This window comes from Chiloscyllium plagiosum, chromosome 4, assembly GCF_004010195.1.
Source record: "Chiloscyllium plagiosum isolate BGI_BamShark_2017 chromosome 4, ASM401019v2, whole genome shotgun sequence".
Classification (NCBI taxonomy): domain Eukaryota; kingdom Metazoa; phylum Chordata; class Chondrichthyes; order Orectolobiformes; family Hemiscylliidae; genus Chiloscyllium; species Chiloscyllium plagiosum.
Window position 1 is genome coordinate 8,971,219 of NC_057713.1, and position 18,385 is coordinate 8,989,603.

Below are 18,385 nucleotides of genomic sequence, written 5' to 3' on the forward strand. Positions count from 1 at the left end.
CAAAAAGTGACTGAAAGGTTGATCAGGAGAAAGAAATTAGAGTAGTGACACGCAGCTAGCCAGAAATGTAGAAACAGATAGCAAGAGTTTTTGTAGGAAGGAACAGTGTAAGTCAATTGAATGTAGATCTGCTGGAGAGTGAGAATGGAGAGGTAATAGTAAGTAATAGGGGAATGGCAAATGAAATGAACAAATATTTAGCTTTCGATCAGTGGGTGGGGATGTTGCAGCATATCAGCTGTTTTTGATATGAAGAGACAGATTTGCTGATTGATTCAGCAACCATAAAATGGATTCTTTGTTGCATTGCCACTTTTCGTTTCCCTCCCCTCTCGAACCCTAATGCAGCCTGATTGGAAATAATGAAAACTTGTACAAGCTTTTCTTGAGCTTTTAAAGAGCTTGATTACTTTCAATACCCCATACTGCACTTAATAGCCACATCCTTTCAAATTTGAGCGGCACATCATTAAAATCACCGTGCCAACATTCTGTGTACTTAACTGCACAAGGCTTAATTTTCAAAGGGGCAGGCTAAAATGAGATCCGTGAGCTAGCATCATAGCATAAAACAAGGTTAAACATCAAATTGCTGATATTGGTTTAAGGCCTCGCTTTAGTCCTGACAGTTCTTGAGTCAGAATTTCTCGAATGACTGAACCTTTGCCCATCAGTCAGGAAAATCTGAAGTGCAAGCTTTAGGGATGCCCAGATACCCAGGCTATCCAACGAGATAAACTCTTGACCTTCTCTATTAGGCATATCTGGAGAATGAGGAGAAAGTGAGGACTGCAGATGCTGGCAATCAGAGTCGTGAGTGTGGTGCTGGAAAAGCACAGCAGGTCAGGCAGCACCCGAGGAGCAGGAGAATCAATGTTTCAGGCATAAGCCCATCATCAGTGCTTCCTGATGAAGGGCTTATGCCTGAAACATTGATTCTCCCACTCCTCGGATGCTGCCTGACCTGCTGTGCCTTTCCAGCACCACACTCTTCGATTCTGATCTCCAGCATCTGCAGTCCTCACTTTCTCCTTCTGAACATTCTGTGTCAATCTTTGACAATGATCAGGAAGAAGAAGAAATATTGACAGGTTAAGCCAGTGAGTAAAAATGTGGGTAGATGGAGTAAAATGTGAGGTTCGTTTTGGAAGAGAGAACAAAAGATTGATACTATTTAAATGGAGAAAAACTGTGGAAAGCTGCAACACAGAAGGACTTGAGGTTATTTGTGCACAAAACACAGAAAGCTAGCACATAGATACAGCAGGTAATCAGGAAGGCTAATGGAATATTGACCCTTATTACAAGGGGGTTGCAGTATAAGAGGAGGGAAACCTTACTGTAACTGTACAAGGTGCTGGTCAGACCACATCTGGAGTACCATGAACAGTTTTGGTTCCCTTATTTAAGGAAATGTATCATTTCATTGGAGACAGTTCAAAGAAGGTTCACTCGAATGATCCCTAGTATGGAGGGATTGTCTTATGAGCACAGGCTTAACAGTGTGGGACACTGCTCACTGGAGTTTAGAAGAATGAGGGGTGACATCTAAAACAAATTGGATCTTGAGGCTTGACGTGGCAAATGCTGGGAGGATGTTTCCCTCCATGGGAGAGTCTTGGAACAGAGGGCATTGCCTCAGAATAAAGGGGCACCAATTTAAGACTAAGGGAAGGAGGAATTTCTTCTCTGAGGGTTGGGAGTCTTTGGAGCTCCTTGCCACAGAGAGATGTAGAGGCAGAGTCCTTGTGTATATTTAAGGCTGAGATAGATTTTTGATCAGTCAAAGAATCATGGTTTATGGGGAAAAGGCAGGAAAGTGAACCTGAGTTTCGGATCAGCCATGATCCTATTGACTGATGGACAGGGTTGATGGGCCAAACAACCTACACCTGTTTCTAATTCTTTATTGTCTTATGATCTACAAAGAAAATACACTTCCTCTCTCAACTCGTGAGGGTTTTACTTAACAATTCACAAAAGTAGTCAACACCCTCTACTTTGAATTCCAGCCCCTAAATTTATGTGTATTCAGTATATATATATTTAGATAATATATATTTTCTCACACTTGTTTTCCCTCAATGACATGTAAATGTGATGACTTGAGCCAACATCAGGTTGCTGTTTGCAAAATGATAACATAGTTGATTTATCTATTCTGTATTCTTTTGTCCACATCACACTTGACTAACAAGGACTTGGCTTCAGCTGGCTTCTGTTTTTATAACACAGACCTGGTCTTTTTTGGGTCTTTGCAGCTCAATACTGAACCCCAGAGGAATGTTAAGGGACAGTCTATTCGTGAGATTACTATTTGAGATCTCTGATTTCTGCTTGAGCAAAACCTGATTAACATTTTTTTAAAAATAATTTTCGTCACTGGAACCTTCACAGAAGACAACATATTTCTGCTAACTGAAGTTTAATACTATTTGAGATTTGTGTGAATTTACAGTGAATTCCATTGATGAAAAATAGTAAAAGATTTGCACAGCTTTTCAATTTCTGTCGATAATGTTCAGACAAACAGATAATGTTCCACCTTAATCATTCAGCATGCAAAACAGGTTAGGCAATTGCTGGAGAGTTTAGCTTTAAGGATAAGCAAAGCTTTCTTTTATTGAATTGTATTTTGTTCCCTGCTTGTCTCTACTCAGGTGGTGTTCCTGCCCGGTTACGGCTGCGTGTATGTAGATATCAGTCATCATTCCAGCACTATAATTGTGACCATGGCTCCAGAGGGGAGAGCTGGCCCTGTACTAACCAGCCTTCATGGGTAATTATCCACATACTCTCCAGATAGATTGCAGATTGTGAGCTACAGAAGAAGATTGATAGAATTGTACGGCTCAAAAGGAGATTATTTGTTCCTTTGTGCCAGTGCTGTCTCTTTGATATACAATTAGTCCCCAATTAATGTGCAATTTCCCCGTAGCCCCCGTTTTGTTTTTCTTTGCAATTGTTCATCCAATTCCCTTTTGAAAGTTATTGTTGAATTGACTTCTACCACCCAGAAACACAAGTTCAGAGCAAGAGTAGGCCATTTTGCCCAACAAGCCCATTCTGACAATTCGACATGATCATAGGAAGGTGACAGCCGAGTGGGTATTTTTGCTGGGCTGCTAATACAGAGAGCCAGATGATGTTCTGGGGTCCCGGGTTCAAATCCTGCCATGGCAGATGGTGGAATTTGAATTCAATAAAAATCTGGAATTAAGCATCTAATGATGACCATGAATCCGTTGTCTATTGTTGGAAAAACCCATCTGGTTCCCTGATGTCCTTTAGGGAAGGAAACTGCCATCCTCACCTAGCCTGGCCTACATGTGACTCCAGACCCACAACAATGTAGTTGACTCTTACCCCTAATTGCCCAGAGTGGTGTTAAGCAATAAATGCTGGCCTAGCAAGTGATGTCCTCATCCCTTGATGAATTTTTTAAAAAGGTGATAGTCTATTGCACCATTGTTCTGCTACTCTCTCTCCGTACCCCTTGACCACTATAGTTTCAAGAAAAGTATTCATGACCTGGCCTCCACAGCCTTCAATGATAGAAAATTCCACTGGTTTAACATCCTGAGATCTCCTCATCTCAGCCTGAGTTGGCATACTGTTGTATCCTGAGAGCTTATTGACCATGGGAGGGCACCTTCATGACAAGCTCAATAGGCTGTTAATCAGCTCAGAAATCCTTCCACCACTTTCCCAGATCCCCTAAATGTGGGTGGGGTGGGGAGAGGGGTGGAATTAAAGTGTGTGAAATAACTTATGGAAGAAAACCCTTACCATGTGTTAGCAAATCCCATATTCTAACCACCCTCTGGGAAGAGAAATTTCTCCTGATTTCTCTGCTGCATTTGTTAGTGACTGTCCTAAATATAAATAAAGAATTAGTCATCTCCTCACCAAGTTTTTATTTTGTGAATAATAATTGTTTTCTGGTTACTTCCTCACCGCCTCTGCCCCCACCCCCCAGTGCAAATAGTAAACTAAGACTTTACTTGAACAATGCAAACTCCTTAATACCTGATTTTTAGAATCTTCCAAGTCATGAGAACATAGCTTGGGCGAGCACTGGGAACGATGTGATGGAATGAAATTATATGACAATCCTTTCTTTTGGCACGAGAGACAGAAGAGTGTTTAGAACAGTTTATGGAGTACTCTTAATGATCCAAATCTCAAATTGTATAAATATTGAGCAGGTACTGGAAGTAAAACCGATGGATATGTTTTTCTTATTAATTCAAAATAGACCTTTAACTGATTAAGATCGACAGTTGCAGATGAAAAGCACTTTTTCTCAAATTATTTTTGTACAATATTTATCTTTGATTCTGGCGTTAATATTTTGATACTTGGAATGATGTTTTTCAACCAAAAGTCAACACTCCAACACCAATCAAAATAATGTTAGAGTTATGATTTATGGTAAAACATTTAGGTATTTGATATATGGATGTGAAAGATGCCAACTCCTAAATGGCTCACAGCAATACTGAGCTTCCCTTCACATTTGGAGTACAACATTCAATTTTGCTCACCTTATTTGGAAAGAAAAGGATATAATTGCATTAAAAGCAGTTCACAAAAGGTTCATGCAACTCATTCCTGGAGTGAAAGACCTTTATGCAAATTGCGAATGGCATGTGGCTATCACTGCCCAGGTCAACAATTATTGCCCAACTCTAATTGCCCTTGAGAAGGTGGTGAAGAGCTCACAGAGTCATAGAGACGTACAGCACGGAAATAGACCCTTCAGTCCTACTCATCCAAGCCGACCAGATATCCCAACCTAATCTAGTTCCACTTGCCAGCATCTGGCCTACATCGCTCCAAACCCTTCCTATTCATATACCCATCCAGATGCCTTTTAAATGCTGTAATTTTACCAGCTTCCACCAGTTCCTCTGGCAGCTCATTCTATGCACACACCACTCTCTGCATGAAAAGGTTGCCCCTTAGGTCTCCTTTATATCTTTTCCCCTCACCCGAAACCTATGCCCTCTTGTTCTGGACTCCCCCAACCCATGGAAAAGACCCTGTCTATTTACCCTATCCATGCCCTTCAGGATTTTATAAACCTCTATAAGGTCACTCCTCAGCCTCAGACGCTCAAGGGAAACCAGCCCCAGTCTTTTCAACCTCTCCGTATAGCTCATATCCTCTAACCCTGGTAACATCTTTGTAAATCTTTTCTGAATCCTTTCAAGTTTCACAACATCTTTGCGATAAGAAGGGCACCAGAATTGCACGCAATATTCCAACAGTGTCCTAACCAATATCCTGTACAGCCGCAAGATGACCTCTCCACTCCTGTACTCAATACTCTGACCAATAACGAAAAGCATACCAAGCGCCTTCTTCACTATCCTATCTACCTGCGACTCCACTTTCAAGGAGCTATGAACCAACGCTCCAAAGTCTTTGTTCAGCAACACTCCCTGGGACTTTACCATGAAGTGTAAAAGTCCTGCTAAGATTTGTTTTCCCAAAATGCAACACCTCGTTTTTATCTAAATTGAACTCCATCTGCCACTCCTCAGCCCATTAGCTTATCTGATCAAGATCCCATTGTAATCTGAGGTAACTTTCTTTGCTGTCCACCACACCTCCAATTTTGGTGTCATCTGCAAATTTACTAACTATACCTCCTAAGTTCACATCCAAATCATTTATATAAATGATGAAAAGTAGTGGACCCAGCACAGATCCTTGTGGCACTCCACTGGTCACAGGCCTCCAGTCTGAAAAGCAACCCTCCACTGCCACCCCCTGTCTTCTACCTTCGAATCAGTTCTATATCCAAATGGCTAGTTCTCCCTGTATTCCATGACATCTAACCTTGCTAACCAGTCTCCCATGGGGTACTTTGTCGACCACCTTACTGAAGTCCATATAGATCATATCGACCGCTCTGCCCTCTTTGTTACTTCTTCAAAAATCTCAATCAAATTCGTGAGGCATGATTTTTTACACACAAAGCCATGCTGACTATCCCTAATAAGTCCTTGCCTTTCCAAATACGTGTAAATCTTGTCCCTCAGGATTCCCTCCAACAACTTGCCCACCACCGACGTCAGGCTCACTGGTCTATAGTTCCCTGGCTTGTCCTTACCGCCTTTCTTAAACAGTGGCACCACATTAGCCAACCTCCAGTTTCCCGACATTTCACCTGTGACTATCGATGGTAGAAATATCTCAGCAAGAGGCCCAGCAACCACTTCCCTAGCTTCCCACAGAGTTCTAGAGTACACCTGATCAAGTCTGAGGGATTTATCCACTTCCTCCTCTGTAATATGGACATTTTTCAAGATATCACCATCTATTTTCTCACATTCTATATCTTCCGTGTCCTTTTTTACAGAAAACACCGATGCAAAATACTCGTTTAGCATCTCCCCCGTCTCCTGCAGCTCAACACAGAGGCCGCCTTGATTATCTTTGAGAGGTCGTATTCTCTCCCCAGTTACCCTTTTGCCCCTAATGTATTGTAAAAATCCTTTGGATTCTCCTTAACCCTATTTGCCAAGCTATCTGATGTCGCCATTTTGCCATCCTGATTTCTTTCTTAAGTGTATTCCTGCTGGTTTTATACTTTTTTAAGGATTCACTCGATCTATCCTGTCTATCCCTGACATATGCTTCCTTTTTTTTAACCAAACCCTCAATTTCTTTAGTCATTCAGCATTTCCTACACCTACCAGCCTTTCCTTTCACCCTAACAGGAATATACTGTCTCTGGACTCTTGTTATCTCATTTTTATTCCCATTTTCCAGCCATCGCTTTACCCAATCAGGTTTTAAAAGTTCTTGCCTAATACCATCAAAATTCGACTTCCTTCCTCCAGTTTAGAACTTCAACTTTTACATCTGGTCTATCCTTTCCCATTACTATTTTAAAACTAATAGAATTATGGTCCCCGGCTTCAAAGTGCACCCCCACCTACATCTCAGTCACCTGCCCTGCCTTATTTCCCAAGAGGTGGTCAGGTTTTGCACCTTCTCTAGTAGGTACATCCACATACTGAATCAGAAAATGTTCTTGTACACGCTTAACAAATTCCTCTCCATCTAAACCCTTAACACAATGGCAGTCTCAGTCTATGTATGGAAAGTTAAAATCCCATACATAATTACCCCATTATTCTTGCAAAAAACTGAGATCTTCTTACAAATTTGTTTCTCAATTTCCCGTTGACTATTGGGGGTCTATAATACAATCCCAATTAGGTGATCATCCCTTTCTTATTTCTCAGTTCCACCCAAATAACTTCCCTGGATGTATTTCCAGGAATATCCTCCCTCAGTACAGCTGTAATGCTATCCTTTATCAAAAATGCCACTCGCCCTCCTCTCTTGCCCCCTTTTCTATCCTTCCTGTAGCATTTGGATCCTGGAATATTGAGCTGCCAGTCCTGTCCATTCCTGACCACGTTTCTGTAATTGCTATGATATCCCAGTCCCATGTTCCTAACATGCCCTGAGTTCATCTGCCTTCCCTGTTTGGCCTCTTGCTTCGGAATAAATGCAGTTTAATTTATCAGTCCTACCTTGTTCTCTCCTTTGTTTCCGCCTGCCCTGACTGTTTGACCTGCTTCTTTTCCCAACTGTAACAGTCTCAGATTGATCTCTTTCCTCACTATCTCCCTGGGTCCCACCCTGCTCCTTACTAGTTTAAATCCTCCTGAGCAGCTCTAGCAAATCTGCCTGCCAGTAGATTAGAGCCCATTCAATTCAGGTGCAATCCATCCTTCTTATGCAGGTCACTTCTACCCCAGAAGAGATTCCAGTGATCCAAAAATGTGAATCCTTCTCCCCGACAACAGCTCCTCAGCCACACATTCATGTGCTCTATCCTCCTATTCCTACCCTGACTAGCTCGTAGCACCGGAAGTAATCCAGATATTACTATTCTTGAGGACCTCCTTTTTAAATTCCTGCCTAACTTTCCTTATTCTCCCTTCAGAATCTCAACCTTTTCCCTAACTGTGTCATTGGGTTCAATGTGTACATTGACCTCCTGCTGGGCCCTCTCCCCTTTGAGAACATTCTGCACCCTCTCTGAGACATCCTTGATCCTGGCACCAGGGAGGCACCATTCCGATTTTTCACTGCTGGCCACAGAAACATCTATTTGCACCTCTGACTAGAGAGTCTCCTAACACAATCGATTGCTTGGAACCCGATGTACCCCTCATTACATTAGACCCTGTCTCGGTACCAGAAACTTGGTTGCATTTTATGAAAAAAGATATAATTTGTTCAGTTGTTACCCACTGAAGTTGAGAAAATTGAGGTGTGATCTTATTGAAACCTCAGATCCTAATAGGGTATGATAGAGAAGATACTGGAATGATGTTTCCTCTTATAGAGGGGACTAGATCAAGAGGATGCTGATTAAAAATATGAGGCCTCTTTTTTTTGGGGTAGAGTTGTGAATTTCTGAGATGGTCATTAGTCTATAGATTTTCGTAGTGCAGGTTTGAATTATTCAGTTTATTCAAGGCTGGGTTATATAATTTTTTTGATAGAGTCGAGGGCTAGGAGATGCAGACATGATGGTGAGGTCCAGGCCACAGGCAGATTAACCATGACCATATTGAATGGTGGTAGAGAAGCAGGAGGTTGGAAAAGCACAACAAGGCAGGCAGCATCAGGAGGTGGTGAAATCGACTTCTCCATCACCTGATGCTGTCTGGCTTGGTGTGTTCTTCCAGCCTCCTCCTCGGCCCCTTGGATTCCAGCAGTTTGCGTTTTTTTTGTCTCTATTTTGAATGGTGGAGCAGGCTTGAAGGGCTGAATGGTCTATTCTTACTCCTAAATCCAATGTATAGTGACATGCAATGTCTCCAAAATTACTCCTGCACTTCAAAATTTGCAGAATGTGTTGTGGCAGTTTTTGTTCCAGAAGCCTACACAGGTTGAATTTCTCATCCTTACATTACAGAGTTCCCTTCTTATCACCATAGCAGAGAAAGAAGCAGACAGAATAGTGGACCAGTCACCTGATTGGAATGAACTGGAATATTGATCTAAAAAGAGACATGTTGCTGAATCTCTTCATCATTCACTCATCAGGATGGCAAATTTCAAATGGTCACTACAATTTATTTCACAACACCAGGCTATAGTCCAACAGGTTTACTTGGAAGCACTAGCTTTTGGAGCACTGCTCCTTCATCAGGTAGTTGTGGAGCAGGACCATAAAACAAAAAATTTATAGCAAAAGGTTACAGTGTCATGCAACTGGAATAATAAATAATGAACAAACCTAGATTGCTGGATTTTGGATTTGTGGTGCTGGAAGAGCACAGCAGTTCAGGCAGCATCCGAGGAGCAGCAAAATCGACGTTTCATCAGGATGTGAAGGGCTTTTGCCCGAAACGTCAATTTTGCTGCTCCTCGGATGCTGCCTGAACCGCTGTGCTCTTCCAGTACCACTAATCCAGAATCTGGTTTCCATTGTTTTTACCTAGGTTGCTGTTAAGTCTTTCATCTTTTAGAATGGGTTACAGGTTTTGGTTCATTAATGAACCACCTGATGAAGGAGCAGCGTTCCGAAAGCTAGTGCTTCCAAATAAACCTGTTGGACTATAACTTAGTGTTGTGAATTTTTATATTTGTCCAACCCAGTCCGACACCGGTTCCTCCACATCATGACAACAATTCATGACACCGGAGAAAAATGGTGGTCATTGTTTGGCAGTTTGATTTTAATTGGCCATAGCAATGGCATTGGGAATGGAATAGGAAATAATAGGCTGACCAAGCTCCCAGGCAGTTTAAACAAAGTGTAATGCATGAACATATTCCTTTTGTTTGCTTAGAGCAAGTCCCTGTGCATGAATGTATGTTGCTTCTGAAGCCGCCACTTTTGTGTAATAAATACTGACTTTTCTGATAATGCTCACATCCCATGAAATAAGTTAAAATTATGTTTGGAACAACTTGGCTGAAATACCTTAGGAACAAAATGAATTGGAGATGTTCACAGTACAATGGATGGGTAGATATGAATATTTGGAGGAATTGAGTAGTATACTGAAGCTGTCATAGATCCATTGTATTTGCTTAAGTGCCATTCAGTGGTTAAAATTCAATCCCAGGACAAACGATGCTCCATTAAGCAAAGCAGAGAATTGTCTTTTGCATTATTGAGTTCCGGAGTCCTGAGGTCATGATGCAGTTGTATAAGACTCTGGTGCGGCCGCATCTGGAATATTGTGTGCAGTTTTAGTCGCCATACTATAGGAAGGATGTGGAGGCACTGGAACGGGTGCAGAGGAGGTTTACCAGGATGTTGCCTGGTATGGAAGGAAGATCGTATGAGGAAAGACTGAGACACTTGGGGCTGTTTTCATTAGAGAAAAGAAGGTTTAGGGGTGACTTGATTGAGGTGTACAAGATGATTAGGGGGTTAGATAGGGTTGACAGTGTGAACCTTTTCCCGCGTATGGAGTCGGGTATTACAAGGGGGCATAGCTTTAAATTAAGGGGGGGTAGATATAGGACTGAAGTTAGGGGTAGGTTCTTCACTCAGCGAGTCGTAAGTTCATGGAATGCCCTGCCAGTAGCAGTGGTGGACTCTCCCTCTTTATGGGCATTTAAGCAGGCATTGGATAGGTATATGGAGGATAGTGGGTTAGTATAGGTTAGGTGGGCTTGGATCGGCGCAACATCGAGGGCCAAAGGGCCTGTACTGCGCTGTATTCTTCTATGTTCTATGTTCTATGTTCTATTATTATAGGAAGTAGAGAACGTATGAAGGGGCAAAGGCAGATTAGTCGTTCAAACCTATTCCACCATCGTTCAGTGAGTTTTTGTCTGATGTGTGATCGAACTCCATGACCTTTGCTCCATGCCGTTGATGAACAATCTCATAATAATCTGATATAATTAATCTATCATCACCTGTCATTTGTAGGACAGAGCTCCAACCTTATACCACACTTTGTGTCTGGAAATGTTTGCTGGTATCCCTCCTAAAAGAGCTAGCTATAATCTTTTCCCCTTGACATCTTAAGAGCTTAAGAAAAAAGTTGCCTCTTCTAAATTCCAAAAATGACAATGTCATCAGGTTTGGGTTAGGATTAACTGTCCTCATAATGTAACCCTTGGAGGCAGGTATCATTCTGATATCATTGACTGTATTGTGCCATTCACTATATTATAGCTGATTCGTACCCCAGATTCATTTTTTCATATTCCCAAGACCGAATAAATATCAGCCTTTCACGGACTAGAAGGTCTCCTTTAACCCCTCAGCATCCACAGCTTTTTGACAGAGGGAATTCCAGATTCCCACATCAGTTTGTGTAAAAAATGCTTGATGATTTTAATTTTAAATGGCTGCACTTTCATTTTAAGGGTGGTCCTTTGTTCTGGATTCTACCCTTGGACGAAACCATTTTAAACACCTCAACTGTCTGTAATTTCTAAACTCGAGGGAACCACAAGCCCAGTTTATTCAGTCTGTCCTCGTAATTTAATCTTTTATAGTTAGGTATAATTCTGCTCAGCCTGTGCTGTACCTATTCCAAGCTGTTGAGGGGTGATGCTCCCAAAATCTGAGAACAGTACTCCATATGGGGATTTGGCCGTGGACACCAAAAGAAGGTTTCCCTTTCTGGGAAGGATGAGATTTAAGAAACACAATTTAATACAGAGGAGTTTGACAGAAGTGAGAAGAATCTTTTCTCGTGAATTTTTGGAGCTGTCTTCCCACAGGTGGAGGCAGAGGCGTTGACTATTTTTAAAGAAAGAAGTAGGTAGAATCTCAGTAAAAAATGAAAGAACTGCAGATGCTGGAACTCAGAAACAAAACCAGAAACAGCTGAAAAAGCTGAACAGGTATGGCAGCATCTGTGGGGAGTCCTCAGAACTATGTAGATAGAGTCTTGACTAACAAAGGAATTAAGGGTATCAGAGGAAGATGGCAAGGTGGCATTGAGACTGTTAGATGAGCGATGAGAATAATGAATGGCAGAGCAGGCTCAATAGAACCGACTGGTCTATTCTTGCTCCTAATTCATATCCTTGTGTGACCGACAGAAGAATAACTTGCCAATCTTTGTGTTGAAACTCACTGACATAAATACCAACAGATTGTGAACCTTTTTGATTATATCTTGCAGAATGATTTGTTTTTAACTATGTCTGTACATGGGATATCCAAATCCTTTTCTTCCTCTGTAGTTCCTTCTCACTTGCCATGAAGGAAATATTTATTGAGAAGATAAAATGAGAGGACTTTGGAATAATCAATCTGAAGGTGGCAAAGATACCAACGTTATCATTTCTTCAGACAGTACAGGGGTATTGTACCTTGTGGCTTCACCAGGGACAAATTAATGCAAGCCTAACTCAACTACTGACCTGGGACATCTGAGCCTTCCAGCCACCCAATACTCATCTGGTTTCGCTAGAAAGCTGCTTAGGGGCTTTTGGCATGCAAGATTAAAAAAATAGTTTGTGGCTGCTAGGCTGAAAATGGTTAAAATCCAGAAAGATGACAATCTTTATGAATAAGTGGTCTGATCCTTATTAGCAGGCTCATGAGAAACAGTTCAAAGGGCTTTGTGCACAATGTTTGAGAAAACTGCACTTAACATTTCCCATTCATTCTTGGGAGAATTCTCTTAAATGTTTTAAGAATTGCACAGTGACAGATGAATTGCATATCCTTAGTCTTTTGAGACTCTTAAAAATGCTTCTTGCCTGTTGCATTTGTGCAGCGCAGACAAATTTTAATCTTGTGTGGGTTTCTGTCATTTTTTTTCTTGCACAGGACACCGAAACAGGCCATTGCAATGAGATTGCTGATTACTCAAGCGAGCCTGACTATAAACGACGATGTAACCAATCACTGTAAATCATCGGAATTGCTGAGGCTGACCCTGGACAATGTTCTGTTGAACCTCGCGCCGGTGGTGAACCATGCCAAGCCCCCATCACGGGAATTTCGAGCTGAGCCCACTGTTGGATTTGCAGAACTTTATAAGCTCGAGGTGTGCGTGGGGGACTTGCAGATTGACAACCAACTTTACCACCGGACCAGCTTTCACTTCCCTGCTCTGCTTTGCCAGGAGCTGAAACCAGAAAGGCCACAATGGAGAAATGGCTCCCATTCAACGCTCTCGGCCAAAGACCTTGATGATTACAAAGACAAGTGTTTCTTAACAGCCTGCATCCTCTTGGGAGAGCAGAATTTTGCCTTCACCATGAATGCGCTGGACTTTGAATTGAAGCCTGCAAGACTTTATGTGGAGGACACATTTGTGTATTACATCAAGACTCTGTTTAATACCTATATCCCAGACAGTGGTCTATATCACAAACAAGTAAGAACAACTTCTGGCTCAGCAGCAGACCTGGCTGTGCCAGAGCAAGTGGTCACTGCCACCCGAGCGCTAGTGAACCCAATCAAATTGCAGCGGTTGACCATCCATGCCATCAGTTTGCTCGTCAGTGTCCATGCATCGATAAAATTATACATCGCCTCCGATCATGCTCCTCTTTCGTTCTCACTCTTCGAGCGAGGGCCGATCTACACTACTCCAAGGCAGCTTATCCATGCACTTGCCATGCACTATGCTGCAGGAGCATTATTCCGAGCAGGTTAGTACAGCCACTTACAGGGTTGACATTTCCATTCAATGGCTCACAGTGGCTATTTGGATTAGTTCCGTGAAAACGGTTGATACCACAAAGATCACTCATTACACACCTCATAGAAACAGGAGAAAACTCCTCAAAACCATTCCATCATTCAACAAGATCATCACTGATCTAGGACCTAACACGAGATACCCAAATTAGCCTCATTCATTAATATCTTTAGTTAACGAAGATCTATTGATCAATTGAGTGTCATGTAAGAAGAGAATTCTAAATTTCTGCCAGAAGCTTTCATGTTGAAGTGGTTAAGAACTTACTCCTGATTTTATTTTGTCTGTTTTATGCCCTTTGACTGTGTATTTTGTGACAATTACGATGCACCCTGTATTTGTCAACTTTCTCTCAATGGTTGTTGATAGCTGTGTGTCCTTCCTTAAAGGACAACTTACAGAAGAAGATGAAAATGCTTGTCTGTGGTAAATTGATTATCTAAACTCATCCATAGGAAGCAGCATTTGGTGTAGTACAATTGGCCAGAACACCTTTGAACTCAGGGAAATGACTAGAACCAGTTTGAATGCTACTGGGTGATTGGAGCTTTTGGAATTTTTCCATTCAGTAACTCGGTGGTGATATTTAATTCCCTATCAGATGTTCTGGAAAGACACAACTGACAACTCCACAGAGGCCAATGTTCCATCACCTTTTACACATGGAGAGTCCTTGACACTGATCCAGCTCACTCAGAGCCAGCTGTCAGAGTGTAACCAAACAGCCGGCACTCCTGATTATATCTGTCAGTCAGGGCTCCCAAATTGGAGCTGTTAATCTGGTCCAATCAGGGAACTCATATTCTATGAGGTCCACCTGGCTGGCCTCGTTACAATTACTACCTAAGCAATTCACATCACTATCTCAAATGGCTCCCTTCTGAGACTCTGTAAAGTAAGAGACAGTTAAAACCCACCATGCCGATAGTCCTTGATTGCTTCAGTACCCAAAACATCCTATGAGCATAGGGGGCGTAAGAGGGTGTTAGGTAAAATCTCAGCTATAATCTTATTGGATGGCAGAGGAAGTATGAGGGATCATATTTCCAACTCCAACTTTTATTTCTCATGCTCTGTGTTGACACACAATGAGATGCAGGTTGCTGGCGTTTTCATTAAGTATAAAGATTTAGAAACATAAAAGCTAGGAGCTGCAGTAGTCCTTTCAGCTGTTTGAGCCTGCTGTGCCACAATATATGCTCGTATCTCAGTGCTAAATTCCCAGTTTCTCCCAAACTCCTTGTATCTAATAAATTATCAATCTCTTTCGTGAATATATTCATTAACTTGGCCTCCACAGCCATTTGTGGTAGAGAATTTCACCATTTCACTTCCTTATGGGTGAAGAACATTTTCCTCATCTCAATCCTGCATGGCCTACTCCATATCCTGAGGCTGTGTCTATCCTGTTTATCCAGGGAAACCAGGTTTGGCTGTATAGCAGTATTCTCAGCTCAGAGTCAGAAGGAGTAGCCTTACCCTCTCTGGACAGCCCCACCGAGTTGAGAGTGAGCACCCACTTTGAACACTGGACCGATGCTCAACAGTGATACTCATGTCTGCTGGATGTGGGTCACTGTCATCCTCACATCAATTGTGGGAGCCTATTAAATCACCCCCTCCCCCTGCCTCGCTGTACAACACTTCCTGAGCTATTTATTCACTTGCAAACTCCTTCCAGGTTCCATGGCTGTGCACCATTCTCCAATAGGGATCACATAAAGATACCAAAATAGCCAATAGCTATTTTTAAAAATATGTCTAAACAATCACAACGTAGTAACCTCTCTCCTTTGAGCCAAAACATTTTGGGTTCAATTCTCACCATGGAGCACAGATTTAAACTGGCAACTCCACTGCAGTATTGAGGGAGGTCCACATTGGTCAATAAATCAAGGTCGTTCTGCTCCCAAAGCCAGGCATGAAATATGCCACAATTGGATTTTAAAGAGGACCAGGCTAGTTCATTATCGGTTTGTTAAAGTTTATGTGCAAATTACCTGCTGTCTTTTCATGACTGTGATATTTGTGGGGGGAAGGATGCTGCATTGAGACCCCTCTCTTTCTCTGGATCGAAGGCCTTTTTTGGTTTATAGTGGTAAAAAAATCAGCCACATTTGAATCTTACCAATAAGAGGATCTTGTCTTTAAAAATGTAGTTTTTTACATGATAACAATTATGTACAAGCTACATTAGAAAGATAGGCATTGTTACAAAGACCAAAGGAACTTGTGAGACTCTGCAGCTTTCATGACTGAATATTGAGTTTATTAATTTTAGGGCCTGAATATCTTCTTCCATGTCCTACCGCACTAGGCCTTGTCCTCACATGGGCTGCTGTTACAAACATCCCATTGACAGCTACTAATGGTCCCCATTAGCAGATACTGAATCTCCCACGCTGACCTTTACCCATTACTTTTGTCTGCCCAATCACTGTTTTCTTTCTCTCTCTCTCTGGGCTCCATCTCCAACCCTCTCCTTCTCCCTTTCCGCACTCCCATCTCTCCTGTGTATGCCAACCTTTTCCTAGAAATAATTAGTTCTGGAGAAGGCTTACTGGACCCAAAATATGAACTTTAATTTGTCTCCATGAATGCTGCCAGAGCTGCTGAGTTTTTACAGCAAGTTCTGTTTCTGTTTCTGATTTCCAGCATTCGCAGTTCTTTTTCGTACATATGAATCTTCAGTGCATGAGATTGTGATATTTCTAGGAGAAAGTGAGGACTGCAGATGCTGGAGATCGGAGCTGAAAATGTGTTGCTGGAAAAGCGCAGCATGTCAGGCAGCATCCAAGGATCAGGAGAATCGATGTTTTGGGCATGAGCCCATCTTCAGGAATGAGGCATTGTAATATTTCTGCCTTGTCCCTAACAGAAACATCCATTAGACCTTAATGCTATATCCAACATTAGCCCTTTCAGAACTGTTACCTCATATACCAAGTGCAATAGTAACTCCACTTCAGAAGTACTTCATGGAGTTTGAAGGGCTGTGGGTCATCCCTTTATGTACATTGATATAGAAATAGAAACCTTTGATCCTTATATTTGAGCTAAGAAAGCGTTCTAATATGTGCGGCCACCTGTCATTGACTTTTTTGGTTTATAATCCACAGGTTGGGTTGTTGGATCTCTGGAAATTCTTGGAAGCCCTGCGAATTTGGTGCGAAGTATAGGTAATGGGATAGCAGATTTCTTCAGACTCCCATATGAGGGACTGACCCGTGGTCCCGGTGCTTTCGTCAGTGGAGTCTCCAGGGGAACAACTTCATTTGTAAAACATATTTCGAAAGGTAAATATTATTTTTCTTGCTTTCATTTAAAGGCCACATTCTAATTTGATACATGTGGCAGCCTCATACTTTGATATCTTGCAGTATTGCCTCAGAAATGAGAAAGTAGGAACTTCTGCTGGACCCTTTGGGCAAATGAAGAAAGCCAAACTGGGCAGGCTTCTGAAATGGACATGATCATGATTCAAGAAAAGTGCATCTTATAAAATGAGTCATCAATTCTTATAGTTTTTGACATGCTAACATGTTTTCTGTTATGAAGGAAATGACGCTGGCTTACCCTCTCTGTTCAAGAGCCATAAAAAGATTGTCCTCTAGCAATTGTATACCTTTACATAATAACAGCAAGGCACACCACCCTGTCACAAGAAGGAGGGGGGAATGGATGAGAAGGAGAACATTCTGTACTTCAAGCTCAATCCACCATTCTATGAGATTGTGGCTGATCCATATTCTAACTCCATCTACTCGACTTCATTCCCTTTCTCCTCATAAGTACCCTTTACCAGGCATACATTCCTCGATCTCAATTTTGAAATTTTGGAGAGCTGCACCTTTCAGTTGTCACCTGGATCGAGTTGCTTCTTGGTATCGCACCTACGTGGTTTAGCTCCAACTCTAAGGTTGTGCCCCCTTGTCCTGGGCTCTCCCACTGAGGAAATAGTCTTGCTACATCTGTTTCATCAATTCCTGCCCTGATTTTAAACACTTTAATGAGATTGTCCCTTAATCTTCAATGCTTGGATAAAGTACTCGGGCGAAACTAAGCTGAGGAAAAATGGGTGGATTTTGGAATAATTTTTGAAAGTAATGTGCATTAGAAATTTCCATATTTGAAGAACAAAGGAATGTAAATTGTAATCTGGATTTAGCCTCCTGTGTTGGCCCCCCCCCCTTCCCGAAACCTGGAGGCAGCAACAGTCTGCCAGTGTGTAGGATGTCTGTATAAAACACTGATCTTTGTGCTCCAGTGTTTGTTCCAGCAAGAAGACAAAAAAAAGCAGTTCTTTCAGCCTTTCATCTCATAATCTCTCTTTGACCCAGCCACGTTAACCTGTGCCACCTCATAACCCACTCCCACCGTTCCTCACACTCTCTGTGTGCAACCTAACCCATCTCGTGGCCTCGCATGCCTTATGCCAGTCTATGTGTATCTACCCATCCCCAATGGTTCATCGTATCCCCTGTTCCAAACTTCCATGGTATTTTATAGCAGCTATGTAACTTAGTGTAAACTCAGTAAGATGTAGGAGTAAAGGTAGGCCATTTGAGTCTGCTATGCCGTTCTGAGAGTTCATGGCTGCTCTGATAACCCTCAACTCCATTTTCCTGTCTTTTCTTTGACAACCCTTGATTCCCTTAACAATTGAAAATCTGTCACTTTTTCAGCCTTGAATATACTTAATGACCCAGCCT

General features: G+C 42.0%; 1 protein-coding gene across 6 annotated transcripts in view; it reads left to right on the forward strand.

Moving 5' to 3' along the window:
* Window positions 1–18,385, forward strand: part of LOC122548836 (vacuolar protein sorting-associated protein 13B-like) — a 968,370-nt gene that overhangs the window by 932,951 nt on the left and 17,034 nt on the right. For 5 of the 6 annotated variants that reach the window (XM_043687667.1, XM_043687669.1, XM_043687671.1 and 2 more), the window contains 3 exons: window positions 2,661–2,779; window positions 12,794–13,623; window positions 16,793–16,969. In XM_043687667.1, the coding sequence (XP_043543602.1) occupies window positions 2,661–2,779; window positions 12,794–13,623; window positions 16,793–16,969 (1,126 nt within the window). Of the gene's footprint in view, window positions 1–2,660; window positions 2,780–6,370; window positions 6,642–12,793; window positions 13,624–16,792; window positions 16,970–18,385 lie in introns of those variants that run through there. The other variant, XM_043687672.1, reaches the window with a different exon arrangement.